At 41.0% G+C, this 17,066-nt stretch overlaps 1 protein-coding gene and 1 pseudogene across 9 annotated transcripts in view; one reads left to right on the forward strand and one right to left on the reverse strand.

Moving 5' to 3' along the window:
* Positions 1 to 17,066, reverse strand: part of FRYL (FRY like transcription coactivator) — a 260,014-nt gene that overhangs the window by 118,772 nt on the left and 124,176 nt on the right. For all 9 annotated transcript variants that reach the window (XR_002774533.1, XM_023515972.1, XM_023515970.1 and 6 more), the window contains 2 exons: positions 5,872 to 5,925; positions 1,937 to 2,076 (listed from right to left, as the gene is read on the reverse strand). Coding sequence is in view for 8 of the 9 variants with exons in the window: in XM_023515972.1 (XP_023371740.1) it covers positions 1,937 to 2,076; positions 5,872 to 5,925 (194 nt within the window). In the remaining variant the exon portion in view is untranslated. The remainder of the gene's footprint in view (positions 1 to 1,936; positions 2,077 to 5,871; positions 5,926 to 17,066) is intronic.
* LOC100957143 lies at positions 6,486 to 7,789 on the forward strand (annotated as a pseudogene).

Genomic DNA, 17,066 nt, shown 5'->3' on the forward strand with positions numbered 1-17,066 from the left:
GGCGCCTTAGCCGGTTGAGCTATAGGCGCCGAGCCGTGACTGTAAGTTTTAAAAGAGCTATTAGTTAGCAGTTCACGCGGCTCACCGTGTTCCTACGCGGATGGTGTGCCATAGCAATGGTTAGCATGAGGTTTTCAAATAATCCAATGTATACGAGGTCGGACAGTTAAGTTCGTGAACTCACCCTAGAAAAAGGGCTACATACCTCGAGGATGAACATGAGCTTTGGTCTCTTTAAAGCACTCTCCCTGGAAAGGAAGGCACGGAAGCCAGCATGCCGCACCCCCCCCCCAGGGTACTTTTTCTAGGATGAGTTCATGAAATTAATTGTCAGACCTCATACAATGATAGCTCTGATGGCCATTCCAGAAAAAGAGCTCCAAAACTGCTTTGAAGGGTGGACTAGGCACTGGGGTTGATGCTCAGCTTCCCACAGGGAAGACTCTGAGGGTGACCATTGTGATATCCAGCAATGAAGTGGGTGGCACTTTTTCTAGGGATGCGTTCACGAACTTAATTGTCCAGCCACATAAGTTACAAGTTCTCATGTTCTTTCTCCTTTTGTTCACTGGGTGTTTTTATGCACCCTTGACTATTATGTCTGTCAGCAGTTAAACCTCGGAATCCAAAAGAATTGCTAAGAGGAAGGGGAGGACTTCAAATGTCATTCAGAAAACCCAGCACTGCTCCGAATCGGATTACTAATTTTTGTATTAAGAACTGAAGCAGAAGCAACAATTTTTGCAGATGAAAATATAGTACAAGGTCAACTTTTCCACAAATCTACATTTAAAATAATCATATGTGACACTAATTAAGAGTCTAATATTAAACCATGGGTAACCACTGGACCACTAATGCCATATGTAAGGCCAACGTCTCCCTGGGATATTTGAAAGAAGAAAAGACAAACTCTACGATTTGAGCAGCAAGAAGAGCCTCACAGCACTGGAATAAAGGGTTTTCCAAAAATACATGCACATCATGTATCAAAAAATATAACATTTTTAAAAATTAAAAAAGAAATGATAACATAGGTTTTGGGCAGTCTTCCTGTATCCCAACAATTGCTTCCCTTTGTAAACTTAATAAATAAAATTTTCTTTGAGTTGTGAATTTTCTGAATTAAATTCTGTGGCTACTAAAGCTCTGAGCTGCTAAAATGACACTCCTAAAATTTATCTTTTTTTTTTTTTTTTTTTTTGAGACAGAGCCTCAAGCTGTCCCCCTGGGTAGAGTGCCATGGCATTACAGCTCACAGAAACCTCCAACTCCTGGGCTCAAGCGAGTCTCCTGCCTCCGCCTCCCAAGTAGCTGGGACCACAGGCGCCCGCCACAATGCCCGGCTATTTTTTGGTTGCAGCCGTCATTGTTGTTTGGCGGGTCCGGGCTGGGGATTCGAACCCGCCACCTTAGGTGTACGTGGCTGGCGCCTTAGCCGGTTGAGCCATAGGCGCCGAGCCAAATTTATCTTTTTTAAACTAATGTTTACACAGTACCCAGGGACATGTACTGCAGGGCTACACCTAGTTTTTACCTGGTGCCTTCTCTGGTTTTGAAGTTTGAGTCTGAATTTATGCCCCTTACAGCTGCCTCTGGCCAATGCTGTAATCAGCGGGACCCACCTATGGTGCATCTTACAAGCGTACATGTGAAATTTACTAAGTGTAGAATATAAATGTCTTAACACAGTAACTAAGAAAATGCCATGAAGGCTATGTGAACCAGTTTGATGAAAACATTTCAAATTGTATATAAAACCAGCGCATTGTACCCCATGACTACATTAATGTACACAGCTATGATTTAATAAAAAACAAACAAACAAAAGCCAATGCTTACTTCCTAGGAACCAAATAGTAACACTCTCCAGTCAGTAATAACATCATCACCCCCTTCAGTGGACAGGTCAAACAATGGGACCCAAAGCACTCACCCCTTAGACTTGGTGCTTGACCGAGGCCTGTACTCGTAAGACTCATCGTCCGTTCCGTTTTGGCGTCTGTACCAGTCGAACAAGGTGCGGAGTAAGGAAGGGAGACAGTGCTCTGCTACTGAGCTCATAGAGCTTATCAACTGAGAACACAAGAGATGGCCAGAAAGTGAATCGCAGCGTCACAGGCGCCCCACTCTTAACTTATTAGCAACCATTCAGAATTGAAGAGGCACAATGATTGGGAGGTCTGAAACGCGAACGAAAGGAAACCGGATCCCAGGTTCTGTGTGGGCCAGTGTTGCCTTTATTTGCACTCGGGTGCCAGCGAGCTGAGTCCGAGAAAGGAGTCAGCACATGGGTGAGGGTGGATGGGAATGTAAGGGGTTGGAGGGGTAGGGATTGATACATTTACTCCTTCCTAGGGGGGACGCTTCTATTTAGGCTGGTCGGTTCTGTTTGGGTGGATCCCTAAGTTTGACTCTATTAATGATTCAAATGCAATAAATGTGTAACAGACCCCCCACTGAACAAATGTTTATGACCCCCTGTATAATCTTCTCCCTGAACTGTTAATAACCACTAGCACTTTTGTGTGGTTTCTTGGAAATGGTGGTTTTCCTGCAAGACAAAGAGCTGAGATTCCCAGCGTTCCTGGGCGACTTCCTGACACCAAGAGTCACCATCCGGCAACCTGCATCCTAGGCAGCCCCTAGTTAGTTACACCACTGTCCATCTCAAGGCATGTGGCCCTGCCATTAAGAGCCCATTATCTCTCCAAGTGCAGAGACAGGTTTGGGGCAGCTTTTCCTGACCAAGTGTTAGAAATTCCTTTCTTCCCAATCCCCTGGTCTCAGCAACTGTAACTGTGAGGCGAGGAACTGAACCGGGACTGAGACCCTCTTACAGGTTCAACAATACGCATGTTTTAAAATTAAAATAAGGGGGAAAAAAACTAAAAAATTAAATTAAGGGTCAGGAGTTTGGCCAAGTAATAAAGTCACATCAGCTAAGTTTCACCCACTATGATCTAAATCCACACAGTTCTGCCTGGTGGCTTTCAACCTTTTTCCTGCCTCCCTGGGCCACTCGCTTGTGTACAGACATACCCATCAACGAGCCGGCACATTACCGGGGCTTCAAATAAGATCAGAAGGCCACAGCTCCTTCACATCCTGTGACCCCTCTGCACTTAATTACGTGAACTAATGCATTCTAAACATCGCCCTTTCATAGATGAAGAGATGTAGAAACAAAAAAGAGATAGTAAGTTAGAACTGTGAGGAGGGCTCTAAGTTGCTATGCTGTGATGCTGAAAATTACTCAAACACTTAAGGCGAATTTATAAATGGACAGCATCAAGATAAATGCAGTGTGATGAGCTGTTATTAAATCTGTAACTACCTGAATTCTAGGAGAATATCACAGATTCATTTCACAAAAGAACACAATCTCAATTAGCAGGCCCTAAGGATACTCTTCATCTTGAGCAGTGATTCTCAACCTTCCTAATGCCACGACCCTTTAATACGGTTCCTCATGTGGTGGTGACTCCCAACCATAAAATTATTTTCATTATTTTTATGAAGTAGCAACGAAAATAATTTTATGGTTGGGGGTCACCACCACATGGGGAACTGTATTAAAGGGCCGTGGCATTAAGAAGATTGAGAACCACTGATCTTGAGGATGCCAAGAAAAACTTGCTTTCCTCACAAGAATTTCTGTATCTGGTTGGACCCCTTGCTCATAAAATTAATATTTTAAAATTAGCATGTAGTCAAATACGCTTCACTCTACCCACTTATTTGAAAAACTATAGGTTACAGGAACATAAGGTCTCCTTCAGTTCCAAGACTACAGGAAGAATCAGTTAATGAAGATAAGTTGATAATTCCGAAAATCAAACATTTAATTGACCTGTTATTTCCTTATCTGCTGGGAATTTCAAAATGCACTTCATCTAGGAAACTAGGGAAATTAGAAAAGGCTGGAACAGTTTATTTGACTCTGCATATGGTTCTCTCTTTCATTACTGCCAGATCCTCCTTTATGGTGCTTTTATTGTAAAGTATCATAATTTGACAGGTAAATAGTCTTTAATTTGGAAAATTAAAAGTCAAGTTTATTTAACTATTTAAAAAAAAATCCTGAAAAACAGTATACAATATCACTCAAAGGAAACCGCTTTTAACACCTAAAGAAGAAAAATTTAAACCCCATCTGCTATTGTCAGCATAATACCAGAACAGTTTACACCATACATGGCTTTATACAGTGAGGGGAAAAGAAAAAAAAAGAGGCTATGAGGAACAATCATTTATATTTCGTTAATCATTTACATAAGAAAACAAATGGAAATTTTCCTTAAAATGTTTAATCAGATTTAAGAAATGCCATTTGGAAAATAACACAGGAGGTTTTAGACATTGGTATTCTATAAACAGGCTCTGAGAGCCACAACAGAAAAACAATAAATAGTAGAAGGTAAAATATTATGTGAAATACTGTTCAGTCATAAAAAAGATGAAGACTTTATATTTCCTAGAACAACCTGGATGGATTTAGAGAAAACTCTCCTAAGTAAAGTAGCATAGGAATCACAAAATGAGCATCATGTGTACTCAATACTAATTTGAAACTAGTATATTAATAACTACTGGCCCACATGACAGAAAAACTCAAATTCAAGAAGAAGAGAGGAGGGGGAGAGAGTTTGGCAAGTTTTGACCCAACAGAACAATGTGCAGGTATATGGCACATTTTCGGGGAGGGGGGCAGAGTCAATTGTAACTCAGACTTAGCCTTACAAATTCAAACAAGGTAATCTAATCATATATACCCTCATATTAATCTGAAACAAAAATAAGTATTTCCTAAGATGCAAAAAATTAATTTGGTTGGAAAACCAAGATTCAGTCTCCCTTGGGCATTTCCTCCTATGATCTAACACAAAGATGGGGACTTTGGGGTGAGCAGAATGGAAAAGAATGGGTCAAGGAGAAGTCTATTTATGATAGAAGTAGAAGTCTATTATCATAGTCTCAGAGAAAGATAATCACAAATTACATGAGGGTGACAGAGTTAGAGATGGTATAATAAATGTCTTGAAGAGCTTAAGCTTAATGTAAGCTCCCTATTTTAATTAATGTGGTATCCTGAGTGTCCAGAACAGTGGCTGGTTCATGGTTAAGTGTTCATTACTTGGTTGATGGAGAAACATGGATGAATGAATGGATGGAAAGACTTGGATGCCCTGGGAATTACCTGTGTAAAAAACAGATTCTAAAAGCATTTAATAAGGTATCTCGATTTTCATCAGGTTGAAATTGAAGGTAATAATTAAAGACTACTTTTTTGTTAGTTTTAAATGCATATTGGTAATATACAGAATTTATCGACAACAAAAAAAATTAATTTGATTGTAAAAGAGGATATGAACGTTACCTAGTAAAATGTACTGGCTGTTGAAGAAATTTTGATATTAAAAATGTTTAAAAATACAAATTTAAAATACAAATTACTTAAGAAATGAGTCATGTGTACTCAGTACTTAAATAATGTGTTGGCTAGTTTGGGGAAAAAATTAAAATATTATTACATAAAAATTGTAGCAGTTGGTACACAAAGAAAGAAGGAATATAACTGACAACTTTGAGAAAAGTTTTAAAAGGGCACATTAAATAGATTAATAAGTAAAAAGTATCTAAATGCTAAATGAACTTAAAGCAGTGAAGTTCACAGCTACTTTATGGCTTGTTTGCAGAAAACTCAAAACAAGAAAACAATTTCCAACTCCATAATGACTCCAGTATATGAGGATATAAAAGATCAGTAAACAAAATAAGAGAATTTCTTACAATTGGGTGTGCTTGGGCCAGATTATTAAGACGAACATTTTCTTTCCAGGAAAAAATATTTCCCCCAAATGGACCTACCTGATCAAACTGTAGATCTTCACCCCTCTGAAGAGATCTGGACAATAGCTTCTCCTACAATTTAAAAAATAAAAAATTTAAATAAAGTACAAATACAAACGATTAGAAACCTCCTATATGTTAACAGTTTAGACTTGTGAGTCAGTTTTGATGTCCTCTTCATTTTTAAGCTTACAAATTAGGTTGTCTCCACTTGGACCAAGGTCAGGCAGCTGGGATCCAATGCCCTTGTCCCCGAGTGTGGCTCTCGAGTCAGAGCTCTCTGTGAGATGCTCCAAACCAGAGCCTGGTGGTGCCACGTGATCGCCTTCTGGGACAAATTCAGTTCAAAGTTCTAATATTACAAACTTAAAACTCAGCACAGGGCTTATTATGTAGATTCAAATTCAATAGTCAATGTCATTCATTATTGCTTTTACTGATCTATTCACTCAATTCACTCAAACTTTACTGAAAAGCAGGCTAGTAGTGCAGTGATTACAAGTATGTCCCTTCCACTTAGCCAGGTGACTGTCCCTCCACCTTATCCACAGAGGAATGGCCTGGCGTCACAATGGCTGAAGATGGGGTACAGCAGACTGAAGACAGGGAAGCTAAGTAAAACTTACATGCCAAATATCAAAAACCCCAGTTATCTTCTGGTTCTAGCTCCCCACAATACCAGCAGCCAAAGTCTCAGCTCTCCCATTCAGAGTACTGCGAGAACCTTCTCCAAAGACTCTTGCCCCCAGAAGATCTGGCATTAACAGTCCATTCATGGAACAGTCAAAAAGGCTCTTCCACGTACAGTGGGCTTCCAACCTACTGTTCAGCACCTCACTTGTGTTAAAATATAACATTAAGGCTCTCTGGTCCTCCCATTCGTCAGACAGCCGCTTCTTCTAGTGTAGCACCAGCCACATCCCCAAGGCACCATGGTGAAAGTGAAGGTCAGAATAAACGACTTTGGTCGTATTGGGTGCCTGGTCACCAGGGCTGCTTTTAACTCTGACAAAGTGGATGTTATCACCATCAGTGACCCCTTCATTGACCTCAACTACATGGTCTACATGTTTCAGCATGATTCCACCCATGGCAAATTCCATGGAATTGTCAAGGCTGAGAACAGGAAGCTTGTCATCAATGGAAATCCCATAATCATCTTCTAGGAGTGAGATCCCACCAAAATCATATGAGGTGAGGCAGGCGCTGAGTATGTCGTGGAGTCCACTGGCATCTTCACCACCATGGAGAAGGCTGGGGCTCACCTATAGGGGGTTGCCAAAAGGGTCATCTCTGCCCCTTCTGCAGATGCCCCCATGTTTGTGATGGGTGTGAATCACGAGAAGCACGAAAACAGCCTCAGCATGGTCAGCAATGCCTCCTGCACCACCAACTGCTTAGCCCCCTTGGCTAAGGTCATCCATGACAACATTGGCATTGTGGAGGGACTCATGACCACAGTCCATGCCATCACTGCTACCCAGAAGACTGTGGATGGCCCCTCTGGGAAGTTGTGGCGTGATGGTCATGGGCCTGTCCAGAACATCATCCCTGCCTCAACAGGTGCAGCCATGGCTATGGGCAAGGTCATCCCTGAGCTGAATGGGAAGTTTACTGGCATGGTCTTCCGTGTCCCCACTGCCAACGTGTCAGTCGTGGATCCACCTACTGTCTGGAGAAGGGTGCCAAATACGATGATATCAAGAAGATGGTGAAGCAGGCAACAGAGGGTCCCCTTAAGGGCATCCTGGGTTACACTGAGCACCAGGTCATCTCCTCTGACTTCAACAGTGATGCCCATTCTTCCACCTTTGATGCTGGGGCTGGCATTGCCCTCAATGACCACTTCATCAAACTCATTGCCTGGTATGATAATGAATTTGGCTACAGCAACGAGGCGATAGATCTTATGGCCCACATGGCCTCCAAGGAGTAAGAACCCCAGATCACCAGCCCCAGCCAGAGCACGAGAGGAAGAAAAAGGCCCTTAGCTGCTGGGCTGCCCCTGCCTACTCAGTCTCCCACCTCACTGAGAATCTCCCCTCAACAGTTTCCACACCAGACCCCCTAAAGAACAGGAGGGGCCTAGAGAGCCCCACCTTGTCATGTAACATCAATAAAGTTCCCTGAATTAAAAAAAAACACATTAAAATAAACATATGAGGAGAAGGCAAAACAAAGAGAAGATACCCTTTTAAAATACATATTATACTATATTTAATATGCTCCCAAAATAGTGGAAACTGCAGAGTTTTTAAAATACAGGGCCTAAGCCAAATACTTAAGGTCCAAAGTCAGTGGGAGATTGGTACAAACCTTTTCTTCCATCTTGTTAGTCACTGGCACGCTAATAAAAGATTAGCCAATAAACTTGTATATGCCAAGGGCTGATCCACCTCCTTTCAGAAAGAAAGAACTCTGAGGTATCAGATGGCACAGTCTGCTAGCTGCAATATAAATCACTGACTGCCCTCCCTGAATCTCGCTTCTAAAATGAAAATGAAATGGTGGCTACAAACCAACCTCAGCTAATATCCAAATGTTTTGGCCTCCTTGACCTCCTTTTATTATGGTTTCTAATGTAAGGATGAAAAGGCCAAGTCTCTCGTTTTAGTAGTCAATTAAATTCTTTCAGCAAAAGCTATCCACGTTTGTGCTTCTAAGGCTTTTTTGCAACCGAATGTCCCAGCTGACCGTAAGCCATGCCAGCCTCCTGGTGTCTGATAAGCCCTAGGTGCTATTTTCTTTAAAGAAATTCTGCTAAGACTTTCACTAGAGAACTCAGTCATCTTGGATGGGTTTTTATTACCTAAAAGAGTACACGATAAATTTTGAAATAAATGAATTCACAATAAAACCATCTGAAGCTGCAATGTAAACACTGTGGTGATATTAGATTAAATGTATTTTCATTATCTCATCTTGGGGCTATGGATTTCCCATTTAGCCAGAGCTGGACATAAATGAAAAGAAAGCAGGCAGAGCTGTGACCTAGATAAGAAGACAGTATAAGAGGTAAAATCTGTGAGGTACAATGGGGATCGGGGTTTTCCTGATGTGCCAGGAAGAGTAAGCAGAGATGCTTCTCTCCCATGAGGGAGTGCAAACACCTATCCTCTGAAGGAATCCTCACTGCTGTCAACATTAGTTTTATAACCTCATCTTAGATTACACAGCAGATGTCTCTGAAATTATCTGTTAAATGAATGAATGAAATACAGTCAGCATCAGACTGTTCTAAAGGAACTATCGGAAGCTCTGGCGAGAATCGTGACTCCGAGTTTTATTAGAAGAACAAAAGACACACAATACAGCTATATTCCTTAAAGCAAGATTAAACTTAGAACACAAACCTTTACCAAGTGACTTGAATAAGTACCCACCACAACAGACAACGCTGCAGATACAGAGATGAAAGAGATCTGGTTTTTGGTATCAAGTAACTCACATTCTTGAAAATAAATATATAAGCAATTAACTATGACATAATCATAGTCTTAGAGTACACACACGGTTTTATGGTAGAACAAAGATTCATTTATAGCTTGGGGGATCATGATAGCGGGGAAATAAGGGAAGTCTGGAAGAATGAGTAGGGTTTTAAAAAACAGGAGTTAAAAGCATTTTGGATTGAGAGAAAAATAAGATCACCCACACCAGGTCAAAAAACATAAGCTATTTTAAGCATCATGACGTACATAAAGTAGGAGAATAATAAGATGTTATACAAACTTTGACAAGACAATGAAGAGCCTGAAGTGACCTATTACCAACTTCAATTTATTTCACAGTATTCCAATGAAAAGTGAGTAAAAATGTTAAAGCAGAAAAATGATAAAAGTTGTGCTTTAGGCTTGGCGGCCACAGTTCAGTGAGTAGGGCGCCAGCCACATACACCGGGGCTGGTAGAATCGAGCCCGGCCCGGGTCAACTAAACATCAATGACAACTGCAACAAAAAATAGCTGGGCGTTGTGGAGGGTGGCTGTAGGGAGGCTGAGGCAAGAGACTCGCTTACACCAAGAGTTTGAGGTTGCTGTGAGATATGACACCACGGCACTCTACCAAGGATGACATAGTGACACTATCTCAAAAACAAAGTTGTGCTTTAGATGAAGAAAACTCTAGTGAGAAAAAGGAATTAGAAAGGTGACAGACCACTTAACCTGTTCAAAGGGTACCACAATGGTCTCATGTGACAGAACTTGAGCCTGAACTAGGACAGTGACAATAACATTGGAAGGAAAAAGATAGAAAATTGCCATTTTATAAAAATCATCCATGTTTTCTTTTAATACTTTCACTCTCAAGACCTTTTACTTTTCAAAATCAAAATTCCTTTTAAGAATATACAAGATTTGAGAGTTGATAGGACCATATTACACGGTACTGAAATAAGATATTTTATAATATATATAACATGTTTTTAAAATATATTGTGCTACAATTCTTATTTTTGTTGTTGTTGCAGTTATGGCCAGGGCCAAGTTCAAACCTGTCACCCTCAGTATATGGGGCTGGTGCCCTACCCCACTGTGCCACAGGCGCCGCCCTGTGCTACATTTCTTAAACTGATTGAAGCCATCTACAACAAACCCATAGCTAATATTATACTAAATAGAGTAAAACTGAAAGCTTTCCACTTAGAACCAGAACCAGAACAGGCTGTCCTCTATCACCACTATTATTTCAACATCGGTGGAAGTTCTCACCAATATAATCAGGCAAGAGAAAGAAATAAAGGGCATCCAAATGGGGGCAGAGGAAGTTAAATTTTTGCTCTTTGCCAAAGATATGATCTTAGAGAACCCCAAAGACTCAACCACAAGACTTCTGGAAGTGATAATACGTGGAAAAGGATAGGATAAGGAAAGGAAAAGGAAAGGATATTTGAATATTGTGAATCAGATAAAAGCTTGATAACTAGGATCTACAGAGAACTCAAATTAACAAAAAGAGACCCAATAATCCCATGTGTCACTGGGCAAGAGACATCCACCCTATGATACCACCTAACCCCAGGGGGAATGGCCCACATCAAAGAGTCTCAAAGCTGCAAATGCTGGCATGGACGTGGACAGAAAGGGAACACTTTTACACTGCTGGTGGGATTGCAAATTAATACAACCTTCTTGGAAGGAAGTATGGAGAATCCTCAAAGAACTCAAATTAGATATCCCATTTGATCCTGCAATCCCATTACTAGGCATCTACCCAGAAGAAAAACAATCCTTTTATCATAAGGACATTGCACTAAACTGTTTATTATGCCTCAATTTACAATTGCCAAAATGTGGAAACAGCCTAAATGCCCACCAAACCAGAAATGGATTAACAAGTTGCGGTATACGTATACCATGGAATACTATTCAGCCGTTAAAAGAGATGGAGAGTTTACATCTTTTGTATTAACCTGGATTAGGGTGGAATACATTCTTCTTAGCAAATCATCACAAAGATGGGGAAGCAGGGGGAATTCTGGGAAGATGCTGACTAGTAGCAAACCTTGGCAGAGGCTCCTGTCTAGAGGAAGAAAAACTGGACAAAGTCAGACTCTATGAAGCCAAAGGTGGGGAGCTGAGCCAAGAAAGAAGTTTGGCAAGCTGTGACTCAAAGGAAGGAAGAGCACACAAGGAAACAAATTATATGTACAAAGACTATCGTCTAAAAAACAGGAGACCCCTTCCCCAAGTGGAAGGTCCTCCAGGGGCTCTCTGCAAGCAAGCAGGGAACAAAATGTATCTAATTTCACCTCACTGGACAGAGCCACTAAACATTAGGTATCTTTCTACAAGGAGGTCCCACTTAAGAAACTAGACACCACCTCACCTGGTATAAAATAGAACAAATATTTTCTCTCAGAATTCTGAACTCCCAGCCCACCCTTCCCTCTGCAGAGTGCAGAGTGTTTGGACTTTTCCCGAGAGATCTGGGCATAGTGTGGACCACTGATCATCAGGAGGGAATCTGTGGCTAGTGAAGAAGAAGGAGGTGGGAAGACAGGGATGCCCAGTTGGAGGAGGAGCAGTCCCTTGGTTAAGACTTTGCCTGGCCAGGGGTGGTGTTGACCCTCTCAGGCTGTGTCTCATGGGAATGGGTGCAGAAACCCCAGCTCTGACAGTGCCTGCAAGCGGGAGAGTGGTTGCCCATTGTGGACTGTTTGGCAGGTGGCGCTAGTCCCCTGATCCAGGGAGCAGAGGCTTGCTGAGTGTGGACTGAGACCACAGGGGAGGGGCATGGTACCCTGACTCCAAAAGAGCCAGAGAGCAGAGGCTTGCCAAGGGTAGGCTGAGACCAGAGGGCAGGGGGGCAGTCCCCAGGTCCAACTGGGCCAGCTAGCAGAAAAGCGACACCAGTGTGAACTGAATCTGGCTCCAAATGAGCTGACAAACAGAGGCGTTGATGCCTGGCGCGAACTGAGCCTGGCAGGTATAGTCCCACACTCCCGGCATTGATTGTGCCTAGGGGATGCCCAGTTGGGACTTTGACGGGCAATTTGCATCTCAACAGAGGGGAGCGGGTGCCATACTCTTAGGGTTGCAGGACAGAATGGACTGAGGATTTATATCTGTAATTGGAGACCCTTGGATCCCTTTCTGTTGAGCAGGGTTTCTAATGCCCAAGACAATTTGATTGGGACTCCTGCCTGGAGCTGTCCCTGGGAACACTCTGAGATTGACCTTCGAAGTTCTGTAGCAGAAAAGAACTGAATGGTGCAGGTGGGGTGCTGCATCTGTCTGTATCTCTCCACAGCTGAGATTTAAACCTAATACTATGGCTTCTTAGGGTAGGGTAGAGGTTGGTTGATTTCAAAACAGAGCCAGCTTGTGCTATCTCAACAAGTAGGTCCCCAGAATCCCTAGCCAAAACTCTGAAAGTGGCCTTTGTAAGATTGTAGGGAATAAACCAAAATTACAAAGCCTAGAGCTTTGATAAGGGGCTGATTAATTCTATTACTTGGAACCCCAATTCAATCTCACCCTACCAGCTCTAATAACCAAACATGGGGCAGACCAAAGGAAGAACTCTGGCAACATGAATAGCCAGAGTAGTTTAACGCCCCCCCCCCCCAAGAAATGACAAAGGAGATACAACTAAAGATGCCATGCATAGACAAATGGCTGAAATGTCAGATATAGAATTCAGAATGTGGATGGCAAATAAGATAAATAGAATGGAAGAAAAGTTAGAAATTAAAATCCAAAGAGTAGCTCTAAAATTATCTCAAAAAATTAATGAAATCAAAGACAAAATCAGCAAAGCTATGGACATAATGAGAAAAGAGCAGAACTCAAGGAAATGAAAAAGTTATTTGAGGAGCTCTGAAATACAGTAGAATCTCTCAGTAATAGAGTTGACCAGGCAGAAGAAACGATCTCTGAAACTGAAGACAAAGCTTTTGAATGTTCCCAAATGCTCAGAGGCAGACAAATGGAGAACAAAAACTGATCATTCCCTGAGAGTGTTGTGGGATCACTGCGAAAGATCAAATATTCGTCCTATGGGAATTCCTGAAGGAGAAGAGGATGGTCTTAAAGGTGCAGATGCTCTACCCCAAGATATTATGGAGAATTTTCCAAGCATTATAAGAGATACAGAAATTCAGATGGTAGATAGTTTCAGAACTCCAGCAAGACTCAACCCAAATAAAGTATCTTCTGACACATTGTGATTAACTTTGCCAAAGTTAAGATGAAGGAGAAAATTCTGCAAGCAGCCAGACATAAGAAAACCATTACCTACAAAAGAAAAAATATCAGAATGACTGCAGCTCTCTCGGCCACAACCTTTCAAGTCAGAAGAGGATGGTCATCGACTTTTAATCTCCTAAAACAAAACAACTTTCAGCCTAGGATCCTGTATCCAGCTAAACAGTTTCATTTGTGATGGAGAAATCAAATACTTTAATGACATAAACATGTTGAAGAAATTCACCATAACTAAACCAGCTATCCAGGATATTCTCAGACCCATCCTCTACAACAGGGGTCCTCAAACTTTTTAAACAGGGGGCCAGATCACTGTCCCTCACACCATTGGAAGGCCAGACTGTGGGCTCCAGGATGAGCCGGCTGCTAAGCAGGACAGACAGCGGTGGCAAAAACACCCAGTGGGCCAGATAAATGTCCTAGGTGGGCTGCATGTGGCCTGTGGGCCATAGTTTGAGAATGCCTGCTCTACAACGACCAGCACAATGCTCTACCAACAAAGTGAACTCACTCAAATGTTTGAACAAAACACAACTTCCACAGTGGTGAAAGGATTAAAGATGTCTACTGGACATTCAAAAAACATGACACCCAAAACACTACCAGGCTTATCGATTCTCTCAATTAATGTGAATGGTTTAAATTGTCCTCTAAAGAGGCACAGATTGTCTGACTAGATATACCAACTCAGAGCAGATATCTGCTGCATACAAGAATTTCATCTTACCTTAAAGGATAAAAATAGACTCAGGGTGAAGGGATGGACATCTATAATACAGGCAAATGGAAAGCAGAAAAAAGCAGGGTTGCAATTTTATTTGCAAATACAATTGGTTTTAAACCAACAAAGGAAAGATAAGGATGGTCACTACATATTTGTCAAGGGAAACACCGACATGAAGAAATTTTGAGAATTAACATTTATGCACCCTACAAGACTGTTCCCCAATTTATGAAGCAAACCCTAACGGATATGAACAACTTGATATCTTCCTGCCCCATAATAGTTGGAGACTTTAATACTCCTTTGATAGTTTTGGATAGATCCTCCAAGAAGAAACTAAAGAAATATTAGACTTAAACCTGATCCTGGAACAAATGGACTTAACAGACCTCTACAGATCATTTCATCCTAATAAAACTGAAAATACATTCTTCTCATCAGCCCACAGATCATCTTCCAAAATTGATCATTTCTTAGGACACAAGTCTAACCTCAACAAATTTAAAAGAATAGAAATTATTCCTTGTATCTTCTCAGATCACCATGGAATAAAATTGAACTCAACAGCAATAGGAAGCTTCATACTCAAACAAAGTCATGGAAACTAAATAATCATAGGCTGAATAATAGCTGGGTCAAAGATGAGATTAAGAAGGAAATCACCAAATTTTTGGAACTAAAGGATAATGAAGACACAAATTCCTGAAACCTGTGGGATACTGCAAAGGCAGTCCTAAGTGGGAAATTTATAGTACTGGAAGCCTTCATCAAGAAAATAGGAAGAGAGGAAGCCAATAAATTAATGGATCATCTCAAGCAACTGGAAAAGGAATAACATTCCAACCCCAAACCCAACAGAAGAAAAGAAATAACCAAAATTAGGGCAGAATTAAATGAAATTGAAAACAAAGAATCATTCAGAAGATCGACAGAACAAAAAGTTGGTTTTTTGAACAGATTAACAACCTTGATAAACCTTTGGCCAATCTAATCAGAAACAGAAAAGTAAAATAACGATAAAGAAGAAATAACAACAGACACCTCAGAAATAAAAAAAAGAATCCTCAATAATTACTACAAAAATATGCTATTCTCAGAAATATGAAAATCTGAAGGAAATGGACCAATACCTGGAGGTGTGCCACCTTCCTAGATTCAATCAGAAAGAATTAGAAATCTCGAATAGACCTATATCAATCACTGAAATAGCATCAACAATATGAAACCTCCCTAAAAAGAAAAGTCCAGAACCAGATGGCTTCACATCTGAATTCTATCAAAACTTTAAAGAAGAACTAGTACCTATACTATACAACCTTTTCCAAAGCATAGAAAAAGAAGGAATACTTCCCAACACATTCTATGGAGCAAATATCACCTTGATCCCCAAACCAGGAAAGGATCCAACAAAGAAAGAAAATTACAGACCAGTATCATTAATGAATATTGATGCTAAGATCTTATTGAACATTTTTGCAAGCAGAATTCAAGAACACGCCCAAAAATTATGCACCATGATCAAGTTGGTTCTATTCCAGGGTTACAAGGTTTGTTCAACATACACAAATCTATAAATATAATATGTCACATCAATAAAATAAAAAACAAAGACCTTATGATTCTCTCAATTGATGCAGAAAAACCTTTTGATAATATCCAGCATCCTGGCTTGGCGCCTGTGGCTCAAGCAGCTAAGGCGCCAGCCACATACACCTAAGGTGGCGGGTTCGAATCCAGCCCAGGCCCGCCAAACAATAATGATGGCTGCAACCAAAAAACAGCAGGACTAGGCATTGTGGCAGGCGCCTGTGGCCCAGCTACTTGGGAGGTGGAGGCAGGAGACTCGCTTGAGCCCAGGAGTTGGAGGTTGCTGTGAGCTGTGATGCCACAGCACTCCACCTAGGGTGACAGCTTGAGGCTCTGTCTAAAAAAAATATATATATATACATATATATCCAGCATCCTTTCATAATCAGAACACTTAGAATAGACATAGAAGGGCCATTTCTTAAACTGATAAGAGGCCATCTACAGCAAACCCACAGCCAGTATCATATTGAATGGTGTAAAATAGAAAACATTTCCACTCAGATAAGGAACTAGGCAAGGATGCCCACTGTCTCCACTTCTATTCAACATAGTAATGGAAGACTTAGCCAACACAATCAGGCAAGAGAAGGCAATCAAGGGTATCCAAATAGGGTCAGAGGAGATCAAATACTTAACTCTTCACAGGTGATATGATCCTATACCTGGAAAATCCCAGGGACTCAACTATAAAACTCTTAGAAGTGATCAAGGAATACAGCAGCGTCTCAGGATACAAAATCAATACTTACAAATCAGTAACTTTTATAGATGACAACAATACTGATGCTGAAAATTTAGTCAAGGACTCCATTTCTTTTACAGTAGTGCCAAAGAAGATGAAATATCTGGGAATTTATCTAACAAAAGAAGTGAAAGACCTCTATAAAGCGAATTATGAAACTCTGAGAAAAGAAATAGCTGAAGATGTTAACAAATGGAAAAACATACTATGCTCATGGCTGGGAAGAATCAACATCGTTAAAATATCTACACTACCCAAAACAATCTACAGATTTAATGCAATCCCTATTAAAGCAGCACTGTCATACTATAAAGAGCTTGCAAAAAATAGTGCTCAGGTGGTGCCTGTGGCTCAAGGGAGTAAGGTGCCAGCCCCATATGCCAGAGGTGGTGGGTTCAAACCCAGCCTCAGCCCAAAACTGAAAAAAGAAAAAAAAAAAAAAAAAAGAC

The sequence above is a fragment of the Otolemur garnettii genome, unplaced genomic scaffold (genome assembly GCF_000181295.1).
Source record: "Otolemur garnettii isolate 467f Iridium unplaced genomic scaffold, OtoGar3 scaffold00083, whole genome shotgun sequence".
NCBI classification, from domain to species: Eukaryota; Metazoa; Chordata; class Mammalia; order Primates; family Galagidae; genus Otolemur; species Otolemur garnettii.